Consider the following 22,398-nt stretch of genomic DNA (forward strand, 5'->3'; position numbering starts at 1 on the left):
GGCCCCTCACTACCCAGGGCACAAGCTCAATACCTGGCATACTCTCCCCTACCACCCAGTTTGCAAGTCCCATACCTAGCATCCTGCCTCTCCACCACCCAGATCACAAGCCCCATACCTTGCATTCTGCCCACCACCTAGAGCACAAGCCAAATACCTGGCATCCTGCCCTCCGCTACGCAGAGCAGAAGCGGCATCCTGCCTCCCCACTGCACAGACCACAAGTCCCATGCCAGGCATCCTGCCTCTCCACCACCCAGGGCACAAGTCCGGTATGAGTTGGGTTTACAGTCAATACGAGTAGGAGTGACCTGGAGATTGCTATCATTTTATAGGACAATCATTAGTCTGCTAGAAGGCTCACTGTACTGCGACATGAAAAACTGTTTGGAGACTGGTCTTTCTGGGGGAGGGAACGCATGTTATCTATTGCATTTGAAGAACCTTTGAAAACATGTTTTGAGTCATTTGGAACTGGAGAAGGGGGATTTATTATGAACCCCAGATATGGTCAAAAAAGCTCTTTAGGACCACGATTGGTTAAATACGGTAGAGCCTTTTCACGCCTATCCTTCTATAGAACATTTAGCATATGAACATAAAGGAGAGATTTATACCCTCCTATTTGAACTTGTTCTCAAATCATTTCTTTAGGTCCCTTTGCTAGAATTCTGGCTGAATCTCTTGCCCGCCAGACAGACTCTGCTGAGCAGAGGGTTAATGTTCAGAGAGAAGGGCACTGCTTCCTGAACTGTTTGTGAAAAGTGAATGGCAGAATGAGGATACTCTTTGGAGGAGATGCTTAAGCTCCAAGAATCCACCTGATGGGTTACCAATAGTTGGGTATTTAAGTACTCTGCAGTTGTACTCATTGTGATTATAATCTCGTTTTAATGTGTTGTAATATATGTAATATTGCTTTTGTTTCCATTTTACATTGAATTTGAGATTGTTTGTGATATTACTTACAGATGCATTTAAAAAACATTAAGATGCAATTGTGATATTTTATGATTTGATTATCTTGTTTTAAATTTTTTGTGAATTCTATTGAATTTGTAAATGTTTTTTGTAAACGGTATACAATAACAAGAAAACTAAAACAATCAAGTCCCATGCCTGTCACCTTGGCCCCCACAACTCACAGGACAAGCCCTATACTGGGCATCCTGTCCCCCAGTACCCAGCGAATAAACACATTAAGTAGCTTACCACCCCCACCACCCAGCGGGCAAGCCCCATACCCAGCACCTGCCTCCCCACCAGCCAGAGTATATATCCCATACATGGCATCAAGGCCCAAAAACAGCCAGATGACAATCCCTATACCTGGCGTCCCACCCCCCACCACTAAGACTGCAAACCCCATGCCCGGAGTCCATCACCACCCAGAGCACAAACCCAATTCCTGGCACCCTGACCCCTCCACCCAGTGCACAAGCCCTATAGTTGACATCCTGCTGCCCCCCCCCACCCCCAGCAGCCAGAGCAGGAGCCCCATACCATACCGGGAACCCGTTGGACCTGATGCATCAGCCCGGAAGAGCACTCTTCTTCATAGAGCAGCTGAATGAACAGAAGCCCGAGCCAACACCTGCCTCGTGGGTAGCGGGGCACAATGGGGTACACAACATGTAGTAGGGGAGTCAGGTGCCCCCACTGGCCCCACCCTAGATATGCCACTGCTTCCCAGGCAAGAGATGAGGGGACCAGGGAGGATCCTGACCTCCACTGAGAAGCTGCTCAATCTCGTCCAGGCTCTCGTGTCCATCATGCGTGCACTGGACTATAAGTTAGAGCCAACAAGGTATTTGTCCAAACTCAAGAGGATCTGGGTGTCATCTGCATAGCTGTAGCAAGTGGAACGCCTGGCGTCAGATAGAATGTTCCTGTGAAAAGGGGCATGAGATAAAGGGGAGTCCTGTGGCTTTCCAGGTGGACTGCCATGAAAGTCAATTGAAAAAAGAGGAGGGGACACCGGCTGGGCGCGAGCAGTCTAGTAAGGAGGACATCCAGCCGGGGTCTCCACAATGGAAACCAAACTCCCATACCCGGTCCAATGGAAGAAGATGGTCACCTATGCCAAAGGCTGCAGGTTGATCTAGCAAGATCAGAGGTCCAGCAGACCTCCACTGACTGGGCACTCATCTGGCACTGTTTCCTTCCCAATAGAGTGCCTAGAAACATGCACTTTGCATCATCTTATCTGGCAGACTGATGGGAGGGGGACGACCTTTCCCCCTGCAAGCCTCTCGTCTTTGCATTTCCCAACCAATCTCCAGTAGGAAGGAAATTACGCTGTTTACTTTCAGGAATGGACTCAGACTCCACCTGTTTACGTGATGATCCCCTTGATAGTCGCACCGCAGTCTAATCGCGGTATACCGCCTGGGCGTCCAGGCATGTGCCCGCGCTCTACAAGAAGCCAATAACATAACATGACACAACATCAGGGAATGTTGCTAGCAGGGTGCAGGTGTTTCTTGTATGCTCTGAGATGATTTATCATGTCCAAATTAAAGAGGCCCAGGTCAACATTAAGGAAGCACATTTCAATTTTTGCATCTTTGTAAAATAAGGGTATTTTGCACTTGTATAAAATGAATCATTTTGATGTGGCACTCAAGTTGCATGAAGGAGTCCCTTCAGGCGTAGCAGTTCATTGCACGATTTCTGATAAGTTCAGTGTGACTGCACTCTGAACACAGTGGTCGAAAGACACAATGCTGCCACAAAGACTGCCCAATATTCTATGCCTTCTCTGCTCGAGGACAAGAAGAAACATGGAACCCACTAGGAAAAATCCACCCTCCCAACCTATCCCCCACCTACTTGCCTCCCTTTGCTAATCACCTTGCTCCTTCTCCCCTGTCACAGCTGAAGAAGTTACCAGAGTAGTCCGCTCTATGAAGGTCCCCTCTAAAAAGGTTTCCCCTTGGTCATCCAGGATCTTCAAGGATAACATTGGCTTTCTTGCCCCCACACTCAGTGATTTCTGCAATCATTCTTTTGACAATGGTTCTTCCCCTTCTTCCTTTAAACACTCCCTTGTGCGCCCCTCCTGAAAAAACCTTCAGCAGACCTTACCTGTGCTACCAACTACTGCCCTATTTCCATCACCCCTTCCTGTGGAAGCTGCTGGAGAAGCTGGCATTGCCCCAACTCAACTTGCACACTGAACTTGTTGGTGGGCTCCCCGACCATCAATTTGGATTCTGAGAATCCAGAGGCACAGAAACTGCTCTTCTGAACTGGACTAGCTGACATCCTTCCTAACTGACCGCTCTTCCCAAGTCATACTGGGCACCTTCTCCTCTCCTAGTTCCTTCGCCACCTTTGGTGTCCTCCAGGGTTCTATGCTCTCCCCTTGGTTCTTTAACATCTACCTCGCTTAGCTTGCACACCTCATCTCCTCCTTTTCCTCCCACTTCCAGTGGCATGCAGATGACGCACAACTCTTTTTCAAACTTCCAGCTGACCCTCTTGCACCTTCCATCATCCCTGACTGCCTATCTGCCATCCAGTCCTGGTGCAACTCCAACGATCTCTGCCTCAACACCTGTAAAACTGAGATCCTTCCCATCAGGACCCCTGCTACCTCCATCTTCACTTCACTCTGGCCTTCCTCCTTGGGCTCTCCCCATGCTCGTTCTTCTGAAACCAGAAACCTTGGAGTCATCTTTGACTCCTCACTCTCCTTCCTTCCTCACACTCAGGACATTGACAAGAAGTCCCACTTTCAGCCGTTCCTTCTCAAAGGAATTCTCCCTTTTCTCACTTCCCCCCAGAAGCTCAATGTTACCCGAGCCTTGGTTCTCTCTAGGCTTGACTATTGCAATAGCCTCCTCCTAAATCTGCCTTCTTCCCCTCTCTAACCCCTCCGGTTAATCCAGAATAGGGCAGCAAGAATTATCCCTGGCCTTAAGCCCAGCTGCCCTTAAAACCTCTTCACTGGCTCCCAGTTGCTGCACTGATTACATTCAAATCCCTCTGCATCATCCACAAGGCTGCCTGGGTCCGGAGACCCCACTATCTTCAACTTTATTTTACTAAATACTCTCCCTCTAGACCACTACATCCCGAAAGCATTTTGCTAAACAGAGGGTAGGTGGTCGATCACTTTACTCAGCTGGCTCCTTCCTATGGAGCAGCCTCCCCCTCCCTCTGCGCCTTTAGCAGGACTTTCTTAAATTCCGGAAGCTCCACAAGACTTTCCTTTTTACCTCCTCCTTCCCTTCTTCCCTCCTCTGCTAATCCCACAGTTGCTGTGATTGTTGTGTGTGGCCCTTATGCCGCCTCGGGCCACCAACCTCCCACACCCAATCGCCTCAGCTCCAGTCTACCCTCAGCACTTGCCTTGGCACACCCTCCACCCTGGTGGTTCACATTTACAACTACCATGGCTCCAGGCCGTGTAGCACTCAACATTCCAAGCACTGAAACTGGGGCTCACCCCTGAGCTTGGACTCTCCAGCACTAACCTCCTCTGCCCTCTTCCTTGCTGCACTTGCACGTTCTGAATGGTCACAAGGCATAATAGGTTATTTCTCCCACCCCACCCACCACTGCTTTAAATATTGTCTTTGTAATGTGTTTCACTCCGTTGGCCCCTCCCCTCGCCCTGTGGGTGCATTGAAACTGTATTTTACTTGCTGCATAAACGCCTAACAAGCAAACAATACATAAAATAAATAAATAATTGTATATAGTGAGCACTGAATTCCCTCATGGCACTTGATAATAGGGGTTCTTATTACTGATCACCCTAGTTCTTATCCTGTAATCTTAGAAGGAAAAAAAGGCCCCGTCGGAACCTATGAGGTGCAGCATAAGTCTATGTGACAGGTACTGAAGCCACAAGGATATCTCGCCATCTTTTAAGGAAAACACCAAACACCTGAAGTTAGCCTTCCATATCAGATACAAGATAAGACCAATTTGCCAGGAAGTTCCTGATCACACCCTGGGCCCCAGCGCCGGCTTCACTCAATGCTTTTAATAGGCCAGAGATGCTAATGGGGCGCCAAGCACACAATATAGTTCACGGGTTAACATTATCCATCCCCTGCTGAAGTACTTTGAAGCCGTTTTGGTGGACATGATGCACTTTATGAATGCTAACCTACTATATCTATCTAGAGGCAAATGCACTATTCCGCTTAAAGCAGTTCTCCCGCCTTTTTTTTCCCAGTGCTACAGCTGAGAATGCAACATCGGCGCACTCAGGAGCAGCTCAACGAGCGGAACCTTCTCTCACGTGAGTCACTGCTGAGGATAAATACACCTTGATACGGCCAATTCACCTGGCTTTCCTTATTGGTTGATTATGTCACGTGTTTTTTTTTTTATTCAATTTTATTGATTTTTAAAGGCAACAAAGCATTAATACAAACAATGACAACGGGGCACAGCCCGTGCCAACTTCAATTAGAGAACCATTTGCATGATGCAAACATGCTAACCCACGGCGACTGTATATAGAGCTGGTGCTCAGATGTGTGCAAGTAGAGGGCTGTCACACTTGGTTTGTGTGTGATATATGCATTTGATACAAGGGTGCTACTGGGTGAGGAGGGATACTGCATTTGGCACGAGTCAATATTCTGAGCATGTTTTGTATAGAGCACAGCTGTCGTTGTGACCTTGGTTTAAGCATGATGTGTTTGGTGAAGGAGGGTAGTGTGCTTACAATAGGTACACTCTGGAGATAAGAGTTGTGTACTTAGTAAGAATGTGATATTTGGTGAACAGGAGTTGATTTTACTGTCAATTAATTGACAGCTTTTGCTCTCACTACTTGATTGGCATGAACACTCTCTCCTGTGTCTGACAGCTGTCACTCATTCACAATCTAATGGCAGCTGCCACTCATCATCCTGATTTCCATGACCTGCCACATCCTGATTGCCATGGCCTCTCACACACTGATTTCCACGGTCTGTCAATTTCTGAATGCCATGTCCTCTCACACCCTAATTGTCTTGGCCACTCACATTCTCATTGGCATTGTCTCTCATACCCTGATTGCCAGGGATTGTTACATCCTGATTCCCATAGCCTTCACAGTCTGATAGCCAATCCCTATCACACCCTGATTGCCATGGCCTCTCACATCCTGATTGCCAGGGCCTGTTACATCCTGATTACCATGGCCTCTCACATTCTGATTGCCATGGCCTCTCACATTCTGTTGCTCAGGGCCTGTAACATCCTGATTGCCATGGCCTCTCACATTCTGATTGCCATGGCCTCTCACAGTGTGATTGCCATGGCCTCTCACATTCTGATTGCCATGGCCTCTCACATTCTGATTACCATGACCTCTCACATTCTGATTGTCATGACCTCTCACACCCTGACTACCATTGGCTGTCACATTCGGATTAGCATGGTTTCTCACATTGTGAGTTCCATGTCCTCTCACACCCTAATTGTCTTGGCCACTCACATTCTCATTGGCATTGTCTCTCATACCCTGATTGCCAGGGATTGTTACATCCTGATTCCCATAGCCTTCACAGTCTGATAGCCAATCCCTATCACACCCTGATTGCCATGGCCTCTCACATCCTGATTGCCAGGGCCTGTTACATCCTGATTACCATGGCCTCTCACATTCTGATTGCCATGGCCTCTCACATTCTGTTGCTCAGGGCCTGTAACATCCTGATTGCCATGGCCTCTCACATTCTGATTGCCATGGCCTCTCACAGTGTGATTGCCATGGCCTCTCACATTCTGATTGCCATGGCCTCTCACATTCTGATTACCATGACCTCTCACATTCTGATTGTCATGACCTCTCACACCCTGACTACCATTGGCTGTCACATTCGGATTAGCATGGTTTCTCACATTGTGAGTTCCATGTCCTCTCACACCCTAATTGTCTTGGCCACTCACATTCTCATTGGCATTGTCTCTCATACCCTGATTGCCAGGGATTGTTACATCCTGATTCCCATAGCCTTCACAGTCTGATAGCCAATCCCTATCACACCCTGATTGCCATGGCCTCTCACATCCTGATTGCCAGGGCCTGTTACATCCTGATTACCATGGCCTCTCACATTCTGATTGCCATGGCCTCTCACATTCTGTTGCTCAGGGCCTGTAACATCCTGATTGCCATGGCCTCTCACATTCTGATTGCCATGGCCTCTCACAGTGTGATTGTCATGGCCTCTCACATTCTGATTGCCATGGCCTCTCACATTCTGATTACCATGACCTCTCACATTCTGATTGTCATGACCTCTCACACCCTGACTACCATTGGCTGTCACATTCGGATTAGCATGGTCTCTCACATTGTGATTGCCATGGCCTCTCACATTCTGAGTGGTATGGCCTCTCACACCCTGATTGCCACGGTCTGTCACATTCTGAATGCCATGGCCTCTCACATTCTGATTGCCATGGCCTCTCACAATCTGATTGCCGGGGCCTCTCGCATTCTGATTGCCAGGGCCTCTCGCATTCTGATTGCCAGGGCCTCTCGCATTCTGATTGCCAGGGCCTCTCGCATTCTGATTGCCATGACCACTTCACATTCTGATTGCCATGACCTCTCACACCCTGACTGCCACTGGCTGTCACATTTTGATTGGCATGGCCTCTCACACTGCGAGTGCCATGACCTCTCACATTCTTACTGCCTTCCCTCTCACACCCTGATAGTCATGGCCTCTCGCATCCTGATTTCAGTTGCTTCTCACATTCTGATTGCCAGTTCTTTCACGCCTTTGATTGGGGGAGCTCTCTCGCCTTCAGATTCCAGCGCCATGACACTTCCGTTGCACACATTCTCATCGCACCTGTCTCGCACGTTCTGATGAGCTCTGTTTCCCGTTCTCACTACAGACATCTTGCACGTCCCGACTGACGGCGACTCTCACACACTCAGATGGTGGGTCTTTCTCACACTCCGGTGCTATCTCTTTCACCCTCAGAAAATGCGCATTGGCTGATGCGACAGTTTGGGGTTTTGTGCAGCCAGTTCCTTGTGCTGCCTAGGCAGACCATCAAGTCCCTGGCAGCGGGGCTGGGGAATCAACCAACTTGGCCAAAGGATGATGGTCCCCATAAGTAGGGCATCTCCGCACTCCACCGATCCCATCCCCCTCCTTGGCCTGGCTGCACCTTTAGTAACCTCCCCATTGCCATCCACTGCCCAAATACCATCTCTTTTGCTAAGCCTCAAGACTGCCTGCCATCCACGGCTTAGGTTCCATCGGCAAGGGTTGGCATCAGATAGCCAAGTCCTAGCCCCATTGGCAGAAATGGACAACACATCTCATTATAAAGCAACAGTAAGACTCGTCTGCGTGCTTCTGAGAAACAGGGATTTGGCATGCTATGGTTGAGGACATACAATTATACAATTATACAATTGGGTGCACAGCTCAGTGCATGCTACACCCTATATCGTTCAGTGCCCATGTCTCTTCTTACCGCTGGGTGGCGTTTTCAAATGTACAAATACTCAGAATTATGCAAATCAGAAATGTAGATGGGGCATAAAGTGGACTTGCTCCACATTACCATTCCCCCCTTGATATGGTGTGGCACTCTTATTACACGCATAGTAGGGTAGAACCCAAATGTGGATAGCGTTACTGGATACCAACACAATAGTTCCTACACTTGCCACCCTTCGTGTCTGGTGATCACAGTGCAGACGGATCCATTTCACAACCCTTTCCTTTTTCCCCCCTCAGCTTTGAACAATGTCCCCCCAGCGGCATCGGAGCATCTCATTAACATTGGACAAAGCCGGGTAAGTACGGATTTAGTGACAAAAGTGTGGTATACAACTGCTGTCGATACGTGGAGACCCCTAGAAAAAGAAAAGGGACTATCAGATCTAACTGGGTGCTACAATTTTTAGGGTTGGCTATTAGGTGGCGTATGGTGCATTGGGGTACAGCTAGAATGGGGATGGGATATGAGGAGGGACAAAATGTTTGCTGGTGTTTCGTTGTTTACCTGCCCATAGCCATGCTAATCCATATGGCCATTTCCACCCACTTTCTGCCCCTCCCTGGCCAAAACACATCCTCCTGGAACTAGTTTTATCAAGCAGGAACATCCAACTTTGCATTCGATGTATCTACCTGCCAGTGTTATTTCACAGCAGTGTTATGAGAAATAACGGCGTAATTGGAAGCGTAAATACGCTACTGGTGTAATAAAACTGCCATAACCAAGCATGCCTTCCATTTGATTTATAAGCTGTAGGTGTGTGTCTTTCACTGAAGTCCTGTTAAAATCAAGCATTGGCAAAGCTAACAGTTTTGACTTGTGTATAGCTATCAGGTAGGCATTTGCCAGGCACTGCTATTATATGCCCAGGTACTCGAACCAATTCTGCAGGTTCCACCAGTAATGGGCAGTTAGTACCAGTATGACAGTGCGTGCCAAATGCCAACACAAAATCCCAAACTGTTGGGTTTGCCAATGCTTGTTTCTAAAGCCATGGGGGAACTGGGAGAACAGGACTAACACAAACAGCTGAGCTACATTTCTTCTTTTCTTTTTAAAAATAAGGAAACATTTAAAAAATTGCTTTTTTGCTACAACGCCAAATGGGGAGCATTTTAATGCTTGATTTGAATTAACAAATAGACATTTCTTATCATTGAACTCATGTTTTTAAGCAATCACATTTTTATTTATGGAATACATTTTTATTGTGCTTAGCGCCCTTGAGGTGCCATTCCACCACTCACAGCCTTAATGCTCTCCATGCCTCCATAAGCACATTCCCCGCTCCACATGACCACATCCTGCACCTTGTCACCCCACCCACAGTAATAGAAACTGAAAGAGGTGGGGAGTGTCTTAATTTTCATAAGGCGCTTTGGTTTTAGTTTCCTTGGCAGCCATCTTTGCCTGTCTCCCTTTCCTTTCCTCCATACAATGTATCCTTCAAATGCTCTACTTTCAGACCTCATTCACCTGCTACATTATGCCATTTTTAGCACCCATTCCTCTTAACAGGGGCTAATAGTCTTTAATCTGCACCTGCATGCTATTCCATCCCGTTAAAAGCCCTCAGGCCTTGTTAAGACCATTGCTTCATATTGTGCATTAAATAGGTATTTCGTGCCATTAACGACAAGTACAGCCCTCGGGTGCAAGTCATAAGGCCAAAAAAAACACCTTTTCTTTTGAACAAATTGAATAAGTTTTGTCTACAAAATTACTTTTTTGCACCAACCCCCCCCCAACCCTGCTCACACAGTAGTCAGTGTTGTGACTGATGGAGCCGAGTGTCCTCCTTGCACTGATGGCACCCTGGTGTCAATGTTATTAAGTGAACTACCACTAGGAAGAAACCTCAAGTGTCCCTTCCATTGATACCAGTTCCGAGTGATTCGGACTGAAGGAGAGGGTTGGTACTGGACTGTTCAACTGAACACCAACCCAACATATCTCTTCATATCTCATTGGCCTGGTGAAATTCCTCACTCCTTCATTTCACACATAATGGCACGTGTTCCCTTGCATTCACTGTGCTTAGTAGTGGCACAAGATTCATTTTTGCACCGTGTATGGATTGTTTGTGCTAGATTAATTGTTACCCAACGATATTGTGCCCCCTGTAATCCTAGGTTAATTGATGCCCCCTACTTTATGGATTGTTTGCCCTAAATTCATTGTTGCCCAGTGATATGGTGCTCCCTGTAATTTTAGGTTAATTGTTGCCAATTTGTATGAATTGTTTGCCAAAGACTCATTGTTCCCCACCGATATTGTGTTCCCTGTTGTCCTAGGTTAATTGTTGCTCAACTGTATGAATTGTTTGCCATAGATTCATTGTTCCCCAATGATATTGTGCTCCCTTTCATTGTAGGTTAATTCTTGTCACATTGTATGGATTGTTTGCCCTAGATTCCTTTTGCCAAGTGATTTTGTGTCCCCTGTCATCCTACGTTAATTGATGCCCCTGCTTCATGGGTTGTTTGCCCTTGATTAATTGTTGCCTCACTGTATGAATTGTTTGCCCTAGATTCATAATTGCCCAGTGATCGTGTGCTCCCTGTCGTCCTGTCGTCCTAGGTTAATTGTTTGTCCCAAATGACTTGTTGCCCCATCTGTTTTTTTATCTCTCGTGTCCTGCATTAAATGCTACTCTAGATTTATGGTTGCCCCCACTGTACTTAACTGTTGTCCTGGAGTAGTTGCCCTGCTGCCTGAATGCTCCCCTGTTTTTATTTTGTCCTCTGGCACCCTAGATTGCTTTAGATTAATTGGTGTCCTCGCTGTATTTAACAGTTTCCCTAGACCGGTTGCTGCCCCACTGTATTTTGCTCCCTGGCATCAATGCCCACTAGACTTAAGTGTCATCCTAGATGTGTCCTAGCCTACTGTAGTCACCCTAGTGTTCTAGACAAGGGTTGAGGCATCCATGATCTTTGTGTTCAAAAGGCAATGTACGCATATTCTGCTTGGTTCCTTGACACATTTTATTAAAGTTTCAAGGTTCATTTAATGAAAGTTTAAAGGTTGGATCCGCCCCTACACAGGCAGCCGAGCACTGCTCCAGCGCAATGGGTACTTTGCGAAAACGGGTACCGTGCATCCATTTGACCAAGTACCAAGCGTGACTTTTTTCACATCCTCCCAGCAAACGAACAACGGGAGGGGTACTTCTGATTTTCCTTGCCAAAAAGTGATCACCAGTTCTTTAGCACTGAAAATATTCGTTATGCCAATGCAAGAACATGGGAACAAATCAAACCTCCCTCCTCTTGTTGTAAATTCTCGCTCTTGAGTTTCCCCGAATGTTGGACGCCAGGCCTGTCTTGCAGCGGGGTTACTGCCTTGCACGCACGCCTGTAACCATGAGCCCCACAGAGCTCCCACAGCCAGCCACTCCCCACCCCCCTCCCTGACAGGTCACTGGTAAATAAGCGCTGGAGGCCTGTGCTATGCTCCATGCATGGCGCAGCTCGTGCAGCCTGACACTGCTCTGGAGGAGGTGAGGGCACTGGCTATGCAGTGAAATCCTGGAACAGCCAGTTAACCCCTCTCATGTTCACCCTTGGGAATCCCGGCACGCACTCTGCATCTTTTCAGCATTGCAGCGGATTCGAGCGGTTCCGTGTGAAGCGCTCTGGCGCCACCTGGTGTTACGGCTCCCGCTTTTGTCTGCTAAATGTAACATGTGACAGTGACTGTGTACCGGGGACCTGCGTGCATTTACCGCAATTCTTTCACTGCAACTCAGTGAATGTACATCATTTTATATAAATATGGAAGTTCCAGGTTGGGTGCGAAACGTGTCAGTTGCACTCTGTCACTATGCTCAATCAAAAGCATTTGGGCGTAAAATGAGGGGTATTTGCATCATTGACCTAAAAACACTTGACGTAAAAGTTTTCATCGGATTTTTTTGACCTTTTTTTTCAGTAAAATTTCATTAAATATATATATGGTGGTGAGTAAGGATATATTAGGTTGAGGGGAAGTGGGGAGGTTGCCGGGGTATCCCCCCGCATTTTAGACCGAAAAAAAGATTAGATCAAATGTGATAGGTCAGATGTTTTAGGTCAAATACACCCAAACCAAGCGATGCAGTAATTTTGTGGTTCTTTTGTGGCGGATTTCAAACAAGATGTTACGGCGATGCTTGCCTCTGTTTTTGTTCATTATTTGTTATATATTTCAGTTTTCTTGTACCGTCTTAGCCAAGGGTAATATAAAAGGTGTTCCTTCTAAAAGGACAAGCTTTCCCCAACCGGATGTCTGTCCCTAGCGCACAGTGATGCGCCGCCTATCTAGTTTAAAGGGATAGGAGAAGAGAGACTGACCCTTAGTCGACAATCTAGCCAGAACAAAATGTTTTGCCAGAACAGAATTGTAATTATCATGACACTAAGGGCCTACTTCCCATAAGCGTTTGATAATGGCAAACCCCATTAAAAAAGGCTGTGTGAACCAGGCCCTAAGTTAGGGCCCAAGCACTGGGGGAGTTCACACTTTCCATATTTCATTGCTCTCTCTCACCTGCTCTTTACAAGAACCAATCGGAACAAACCAATTGTAAAACTAAAACTAAATAAAAAAAATAAAAAAAACGTTATTTAATTAGGGTGTCCCAAAAACTGGTGGACATCCCATCCATTCCACAGTCAACCGGCGCCGGAGGGTGGTGACAGCATGAAGGCCTGGAACTTCTACCACGTCCCAGCACTTTTCACCCCCAATGTCCCAAACCAGCTACCGGGGGACTTTCTGATTATGCCAAATTGAGCCTCACATGGTGATAGCGACGTATGTTACCAGATTTGTGAGTTCGGTGAGCAAGCGCGACATGAAGAAGCAGTGCAGGGGATGAGGGGGCAGGTAACTAGCTGATAGTGCCATGGGAATGCAGTCACCTTGTTCCTCTTGGCACGATGGACCATTCCTCTTTGAGCAGCATGCTCACTATACAAGCAAGCAACAGGGCATGGCAGCATGTCCCATTCCCCCTTCCCTCTTCCCTGGCCACTCATTGTCCTTTGCATACCGAGTTCCGTCCCCCATCAGGGCTTTGGATTGATCTACGGGCCTCACAGGTGCCGCACAGTTAACCAACATGACATGATAACATGTATATGTTACCTGGTCACCGTGCATACCACTTCCATATTCTGATGACTGCAGGCGCTCAATGAAGTCTGGGCATGCCCGTTCCCCGCCCTCTGAAAAATGGAGGCCAATGTTGCATGGGCCTTCTTTCAACTCTAGTGAAAGACAGCTCACAGTAGGAAACAGCCTTGAGGAAGTCTTGCCCAAGCACGAAACACGTCTTGGTCTTCTCACTTCGTTAAGAACAAAGCGGCATCTGGAATCACTGAATGCTCATGTTTTTCAAATCACACCTCATTTGAAATAACATTCAACATAAAAGTGTGAATTTAGGATCCAGGGCTGCCGGAATGCATCAAACTCTCCTCTCCCTTTTCCCCTCCTCCCTCTCTTCTACCTTCTCATTCTCTTCCATGTCGCCTGGTCTGCTCCCTAAGCTCCTTCAGTTATGTGAAGTCAGAGTCAGGCCCTTAAGGGGCAGCAGTGCCCTGGCCGAATTGGTGTACCCTGTCCCTACACGCCCCTGGTCAACAGGGGGCGGGGCCAGGATGTGGCACTTTTTTTTTTAACCAGGAGAATGTTGTCTATAGGCCGCATCAGCGCCCTATTGGTATTAAAAGCGCTCCACCGCTGCGGGTGCATTTAATAACAAAGGGGCACCTGCAGCGCCTTCTGCCACTACACCAGCTCGGGGGAGCCCTTGAAAGACTCCCCCGAGCTGGCGTGGTGGGGGCTAATATCGCCCTTTTGTTATTAAATGTGCCCACAGCGGAGGGGCGCATTTAATAACAATAGGGTGCTGACAACAGCATTTAATAGCAAAAGGCAGCCGGCTGCGCCCTTCTCCCACAACGCCAGCCCGGAGGAGCCCTTGAAAGACACCCGAGCTGGTGTGGCGGGGGCTAATGATGCCCTGGGGGGGTGTGGTGTCCCGGGCGGTTCCCCGCACCACCCTAAGGCCGGCTCTGTGTGAAGTGATCCATGGGGCAGCACCAGCACTTCGCAATCAAAGAACATGGCGTGTTATTACGTCACACCCATTCCACATGCCAATGGGGACAGGGACTTGATGGGGACAGAGCTTGACCATCCCCATCTACCTGAACATTGTGAAGAGCGACACACCACAGGAAAGAGGAGAAGACATGTGATGTTATCTTATCTTATATGTCAGTGATGGGGAAAATGGCTGTTGTCCAGCCAAGCACGGCTTGATTTTGGGGGTGTGGGGCCTTAGGGGGGCTGCCAGAGTACTTGTCCTAATAATGTGTTAGTGGTATTATAATTATTATTATTACTATTATTGTTTATTTTACTTTCAGACAGATGACTTCTTGAAGTTCAAGGCGCAAAACAGGCCCCACAAAGTGGGGGCTGCAAAGATGCCCTTTTGTAACGGTGAGTGTCGCTGCTGGGAAAGGTAACATCACCTCACGTCGCGCAGAAGGAAAATAAAGGTTATTGTGCAAGCAGAATGTATAGGGGTAGATGGATGTAAGGGCACACAGGAACCTGCTAGGAAAAGAGAAAGCTTCAGTGGTCTGTTGTTGAAGATCTCTTGTGACATGGCTATCCCCAGGGATGCAACTAGACAAACGTTTTTGGGGGTCAGGGGGGACTAACCCTTCACATTTTGGGAGAGGGCAAACTGCAGAGACTGTGGGGGAAGGTGCAAACTTACTTGCGTGAGGGGGATCTAGCATCTAACTTCTTTACACAATCTAATAAGACTATTCTGGTTCAGTTTCAATGTTACAAGCAATTAACCCTCTCCTTCACGCCTGAAACCGCACACTTGAGGACTGCTGTGAGAAGCTCTCTCCTGTCCCCCCTACCTCCAATCACTGCCCTGACATTCAAGTGCTTGCACCCCATCATGATTGCAATTGCCTAAAACAGTATGCATACTAATGCAGTTGCTAACAATGAGACACTTTACACTAGTAATTGCAGAGCCTTTAATAACTGTCCAGCCGTGGCTCTTTAGGTCAGCCAGGTGAAGTCAATGTTACCCAAAATTACGGGGTGGGTCGGGGCTAAAGCCCAATCTGCCCAATGGTTGTCGGCACTCCTATCTCCTGTCACTCCAGTAATGTGATTACGTGCAGCCGTGCCAATATATTCCCAGATGGACATGGACGCCCCAGAGGCGTAGCCAGGATTGTCTAGCAAATGGGGCCCGAAGCTAATGTAGTTGTTCCCACTGCAGTGACATGAATATCTGTAAATGCCCACAAAGCGCTGCAGATCGGGCATTTACAGATTTTGGGTGGGCCTTGCCCTCTCAGGCCCTACCCTGTCTACGTTTCTGGGACGCCCCTCTAAGCCAATGGCTGACTAGCCAATAAGAGAAGCATTCCCCAGAGGTTGTCACCTCTGAAATTGAGTTTTGGGCAGGGAAGCGTTTGCTGCATGTTAGGGTCTACCACCATACATGCCGGGATGCAGTGGCATGAAATTGGCTCGGGCACCAATGAAAAAGTGGCCCGCAACGCAAATGGTGATACATTCCTTTTGTGACAAGGCTGGTTGAGTTGCACCCAAGTGGGGGGTTTCTTTGTAAAGTGAGTCACAAATTGTGCCCTTTAATCATTTTTTATTCAGTAACACTGGTCAAAACTACTAGCCGCACGGTGAAGTAACTTATCAAAAAAGTGGCCCACTTTGACCCCAAAAACTGGCCCACACTAGCATTTTGTGTTTTTGGTTTAGGCATTGCCCTATGGGCCTATGGGGGAGCCCGAGCCTGAACACTGGTCAAAACTACTAGCCGCACAGTGATGCAACCCGTCAAAGTGGCTCACTTTGTCCCAAAAATCTGCCCCACACTGCCATGTTGATTCTGCACTCTGGGCATTGCCCGATCGGCCAATCCCCACACCTATCTGCCAACTTAGAGGCACCCACTTGTTGGGAAATTGCTGGTACTCTTAATGCGAAAATTCAGCCAGGCCTAGGCTCACTCGTGACGTGTACCATATTCCGCCATTCAATTTCCAGCAACCCCAAACATATTCTTCTGTATTTTGTTAACTTGTAAATAAATGTTTAATAAAAGTGCAAAAAAACCCAAAAAAGAAAAACATATACCTGTCAGTGTTACCCCGCAGCCCCAAATTGTTCACATATAGTGCCTCAATCTTACCAACTTTTAGGTGGATAGCTTGTGGTGTAAGTTTACATCTCCCACTTTGGGCCACTTTTCCTTTCACAAGCTTGAAAGCCAGTCTCCAGCCTCTCGGCTCTTCATCCTTGCAAGTTTGGTATATTGACTCTCAATGCATTTAGCATCTATAACAGTGCTTAAAACTCCAAGGTATTTGACAGAAAGTACCACATGACAAAATGATTTTTTGTTAACCTGCAACAGTTGGCAGATTACACAGATACTTTCCTCCTTGCAAGCCTGATACATCGAGTGCTATTAGTTCTAGGAATTCTATAACTCGGGAGGATAGCTCAGGGGCAAAGTGCTCGCCTTGGAGGCAAGACGACACTGAGCAACACAGGTTCAATCCCTGGGTCCGTGCTTAGAAACCTCTGGGTGTTAAGTGTGTTATAAATAACCTATCATATCATATCATACAAGTGCTGGTCACCAGGAGGTGTCTCTTGTGAAGTGAAGTGCTATATGAAAGCTGATATTAACCTGCAACAGTTGCCTAATTAAAGGTTGCTTTCCGTATTTACGGACTGGCCTTTGAATTGCAGCGATGGCTTCCCAGGGGTTGGACTTGTGGTAATAGAAGGATATCTTGTAGCATTGTGGGGTGGGGGTGAGGGAGAGGGGATGTTTCATTGGAAAGGTATTTGCATCCCCACTAGTGAGGCCTGGTCTGGAGAAGTGCGTCTATCGCAGAAGGGCACATCTGAAGTTGTACCTTTGGTAACATGCATGAGTGTGCAGAAAGAGACACGGTTTTGAACCACCAGTTTAATGAGGGCAGTCTCAAGAATTTCACCATGAGCACGTTGTAGGAAACGAGGGATTTGGACAGGAAGCCGAAGAGCACCTATAGAACCAGTATATCCCAATTGATATGGTATTTATAATGCTCCTATACACAAGTGTTTCAAGGTGCGACGAGGCAAGGGAGGGGGAACAAAGGGAAGACAGACAACGATCCTATTAGGCCAGGGGACATTCAGATCGCGCAAGTGCATGGGAAGGGGGAAGGGGAAAGGGAAAAGTGTGGGGGGGATGGCAGAGGGGGGAAAGTGCAGTACAAGGGATAGTACAATAAAATAAGTTAAATAAAACAGCCAGCAGGTGGCAGTGTATGGTAAGTGTAGAACATAAGTGCTGGTAGGAGGGCTGTAAGGATACAGAAAACAGTCTCCAGGTGCAGGGGTTGCCAGGGAGGCAGTGCAGGTGGGCAAATGGCGGGCCTGGGCCCAAGATCAGAAGTATCTGTCAGGACAATCAACAGGGGAGAGGGGGGGTGAAAGCAGAAGCAAAGAGGAAGGTTTTGAGGTGCTTCCGGAACCAGAGATGGTTCTCCTCAAGTTTCAGGGAGGCAGGAAGGCTGTTCCAGAGTTAGGCCCCTGCCGAAGAGAGAGATCTACCACAAACTCGTTGCTTGGAGAAGCGACTGACCCTGAGGGAGTTGGAGCAGGAAGAGCGGAGAGGTCGAGAAGGAAGATATTTAGGAAGAGAGAGTTGAAGCTATTTCGGCCCCATGCCCCAGAAGGCCTTGTGGACAATGAGCAATTGAGCAACCATATATGATATCATACAAGTCATTTATAACGCACCTCTACACAAGTGTTTCAAGGGAGAGAAGACAGAGGGAGGACAAGACTAACAATCTTTCTAGGCCTTGTGTCATTCAGATTGTGTAAGTGCGACAACGCAAAGTTCAGGGGGACGTGCCAGGGAGAGGGAAGGGGGAAGTGCAATCAGGGCAGCAATGCTCTGAGTAAGTGTAGCCAGGGCAGCGCGGTTCAGGGTAAGTATAGGGAGGCAGGGGACTGTAGGCTTCCAGATACAGCCCCTAAGTGCACAGTAGTCCAGGAGAAACTGCAGTGGAGACTAATCATGGAGGACCCTGGTACCCAGTGTAGCTCTGAGGGTAGCCAAGCAACCAGACGCTGCCGCAGACAGGTAGGTCAGCAGGGGAGGGAGAGAGAGAAAGCAGAGGAGAAAAGGAAGGTCTTGTGCTGCTTCCGGAACTTCAGGTGGTCGGGCTCAAGTTTGAGAGGGGCAGGGAGGCCATTCCAGAGGGATGCATCTGCAGGGGAGAGAGATCTACCCCCACTCTATGCCTGGAGATACGGCGGACCCTCAGAGAGTTGGAGGTAGCTGAGTGAAGGGCTCGACAAGGAAGGTATTTTGGAAGAGAGAGTTGGATGTAGTGCGGGCCCTGGACCCAGAAAACCTTGTGGATGATGCAGAGGGTCTTGAACTTGATTCTCATAGACACTGTGAGCCAATGGAGAGATTTCAGGGCTGAAGTGATACGGTCCCTGGGCTTGAGGTGAAGGATAAGTCTCACAGTTTTGTTTTGGATTAGTTGCTGAGTCTGGAGAGTAGAGGAAGGCAGATTGAGAAAGAGGCTGTTGCAGTAGTCAATTCTCGAGAGAAGCTTCTGGGGGAAAGTGAGAAAAGGAAGAATACCTCTGAGGAGGTGCAGCTGGTAGTGGGCATGGTTGTCCAAAAAGGGTGCCTCTAGTACATTGTGCGGGCTCAGGCCTATTGTGCCACCTTTGACTGGAAATAAGGGGGGTTACAGCTGCTTCAGATTCTGCCTAGCAACTGGGGCCCATAACCATGTCCAATCTTTCTTCTCTTGGGCAGCAGCACCAGCCGATCCCAGCAAACTGAAGGAGAAGAAAGCTCGTCTGGCCGAAGACCTGAACGAGAAAATTCTCCACCGGCCGGGTCCACTGGAGCTTGTGAAGAAGAACATCCTCCCGCTGGACTCCACGCTCAAAGACGCCATGAAGGGTATGTTGCCGGCTCGTTCTGCGGACGGAATCCGTAGGCTCAGATTCGGGATAATAGAGGCCAGAGATGTCATTTAGTGATTTTTCACCAGCATCAGCTGGCTGATCTGATGGGAAATCAGGCAATTTCCTGATTGCCCTTTTCCCCTGAAAGACTAGTTGGATCACAGGGCACCCCTCCCCCCTGTTAGTACCCCCCCCCATGTCTCACTCCACCAGTTGTTGAAGTCTACCGAAAAAGTAGTGGGCCGCTGACTCTGGCGGGGGACAGAATAGGAAGGAAGGGAGCAACGTGCAACACATTTTTCCAGGGTTGCAGCCATGCTGGTTGACGGCCAATTGAGTTGAAACAGATTTGAGTTTAGCCGTAACCGCTATCCAGAGGTAAAATGGAGATGTGTGCTTTAGTTTCACAAAGAACAAGTAGTGGAGCTGTTAACGATAAAAAAATAAAAGAAGTGAAATGCTGCTCCTAACTGTTCCCGCTCACTTCGACCACTGCACTCCACACTGTATGATCTTCAATGCAACTTAATGGCAGTTTACCTTGATCTGACCTTTTCTTATGCTCACCAGTGTCCAGGGCAGATCTTCTTCTCAAAATACCTCCTTGGCACCTTTTAGGAACCCAGCAATAATGCAGCATCTCCGCCAAGCAAGTGCTGTACCCTCACCACCGTGAGGGACATCCCTTATTCCTCTTGTGCACCTCCTGGGAGGATGGATGTTACTTTTTAGTTCCACGAAAGGAATAATCAGACGCCACGCTCTTCAAGACATGTGTTTTTGGTTACGTGCCGAATCTTTGCCTCTGATTGAGGACTGGCTCTCTGTTGAATCAGGTGATCCCCTTAAGCTCAAAACTGAGCACATTTGTACGCCATCTTGTGGATCCATCCTCTATCCTATGGGTAAATACAGACATACACGGGTCCTTCCATCTCTGTGCAAGTGTGGCTGTTGGATTGTACCATTTTGGGACCTTCTCTTGCTTTGTACCAAAAGGAAGACATAGTGGATCAGCAATTGTAAAATATTGTGTTCACAACAGACAAGATCCAGCTCCCCTCCTCCACTGATGCCTTCCCGTTTGATGACGACGTCAGCAGTTCCTCTTCTTCGACTTCCTCATCACCGCTGTTTGCACCTTCCCCGGGCCTAGGGGCCAATCAGTCTCCTACGGCCACCGGCACTGTGTTCCAGGTAAATGAGAGCATGTTTATGTGTACAGACACAACAAACAATTACACACGCACACCTCCTCAAAAATGCATGCACCGCGCGGATGCACATTGACACACTAACTTCACAGCTGTACACTTTCTTAAAGAATGCAATGTATATTGTACATTCATATTTGTTTAGAGCCCAGTCTCTAGACGGTTTAAAAACAGTTGTATGTCCACAAATGTCCTTGACCTTCTGCATAATAAAAATGGATTATAAAACATAACACATTTACTCACTTTCTGGGTTGTTAGGGCAGATGGCAGACATCCCTATATATTTTTTTTCTTTTCACCAGTAGGCGTCGCTTGACCTCATCCACCATAAACTGGTGTTAAACCTCACTTGCTGCCCAGAATGGCAGACTGCACCCTTGGCTGATTCCGGTTCTGCCTCCAGTAGAGAAGGCCACAGGTGAACATGACAGGCCTTCCTCCCTGAGTCCAATGCGAGGTTGAGGGAGGATAGCTCAGGGCAACGTGCTCGCCCTGGAAACAAGACGACACGGAACAACACAGGTTCGATCCCCGGGTCCGCGCTTAGAAACCTCTGGGTATTAAGCATGTTATAAATAACCTATTATAAGAATGCCAGCATTGCTTTGGGGTTCAGCAGAGCACCGGGCATCGAGCCTGGTAGTCCCATGTGACACTATGCCACCCCCCCATCCTTTTCTTCCACTCTATGTGGGTGGGTGAGTCCATTTCCTCTGTGTATCCCCAACTCCAGTGCCACCCATGCCTATCCAGAGGGTACCCACCTACTTGTGCTATCTTGTCAGAGACAACTGCACAGATTTAAATCTGGGGTTCCACGGCTGAGCCAAAACATTTCGCGAAACCCCAGATGGGTATATTATTGTAAAACCCAAGAGGAACATACCTCCAGTCTGCCTCTTCAGTGTTCTGACTCTTTTCTACAACCCCCCTCCCACCCCCAGTTTCTCTGATCCCGCAGACAAAAGACACTGGTATATTAGAACACAGTTTGGTCGGTCCACGTGTTAAAAAACACAGATGCCACCAATGGTTCACTCTTTAAGGTAATGTTGGGGCCACTTTACTGCTGCCTGCAAAAACGCTGTTGGCCGTCCCCTTCACCAAAAAAGGCAAGGGGGTGGCAGAGGCGAGGGGCATAAAGAGGATGGGAGGCAATGCATATAAAACCCCAAAAATAAGAATGCTACGGGCTACTTTAACGGCTGGCTGCAAAAGTAGGACATAAGGGTCCTGATTTACAAAATGTTTATCAATGGGATTGCACCATTGAAATACGTTTTTGTAAATCAGGTCCAATGCCTCTTACACTTGGAGCCATGGTGGCAGGTGCTAATTTGGAAAAGGTACTTCTGCAAAGTTCCCTAAGCCAAACATTGCATTAAAAGACAGCAGTTTACAGTTACCATAGGGTCCCTCATCGCAAACTCTGAAAGCACTCGCATGCCTGTTTACAAGACCTTCGTTGACTTCCCATGAAAATGGGAGTTCTAATTCTAAAATGCTAAACCTCCTTTCCTGGCCCCTAGTAACTGTGCCCCAGTGTTCTCGGGCTGCTGTCTCTGCTAAGAGGGTGTGGGCCTTCTCACCAGGCTGAAAATTGAACTTGCTGGCTGAGGCCGTTTAATGTTCTCCATTCAGGGATCCA

The 22,398-nt window shown here is 47.8% G+C and overlaps 1 protein-coding gene across 3 annotated transcripts in view; it reads left to right on the forward strand.

Annotated features, from left to right (window-relative positions):
* Window positions 1-22,398, forward strand: part of LOC138454213 (myocardin-like) — a 184,812-nt gene that overhangs the window by 115,677 nt on the left and 46,737 nt on the right. For 2 of the 3 annotated variants that reach the window (XM_069607024.1, XM_069607026.1), the window contains exons 2-6: window positions 5,192-5,257; window positions 8,721-8,779; window positions 14,904-14,979; window positions 19,379-19,528; window positions 20,579-20,730. In XM_069607024.1, the coding sequence (XP_069463125.1) occupies window positions 5,192-5,257; window positions 8,721-8,779; window positions 14,904-14,979; window positions 19,379-19,528; window positions 20,579-20,730 (503 nt within the window). The remainder of the gene's footprint in view (window positions 1-5,191; window positions 5,258-8,720; window positions 8,780-14,903; window positions 14,980-19,378; window positions 19,529-20,578; window positions 20,731-22,398) is intronic. The other variant, XM_069607025.1, reaches the window with a different exon arrangement.

This window comes from Ambystoma mexicanum, chromosome 1p (assembly GCF_040938575.1).
Source record: "Ambystoma mexicanum isolate Mex_15411 chromosome 1p, UKY_AmexF1_1, whole genome shotgun sequence".
Lineage (NCBI taxonomy): Eukaryota > Metazoa > Chordata > Amphibia > Caudata > Ambystomatidae > Ambystoma > Ambystoma mexicanum.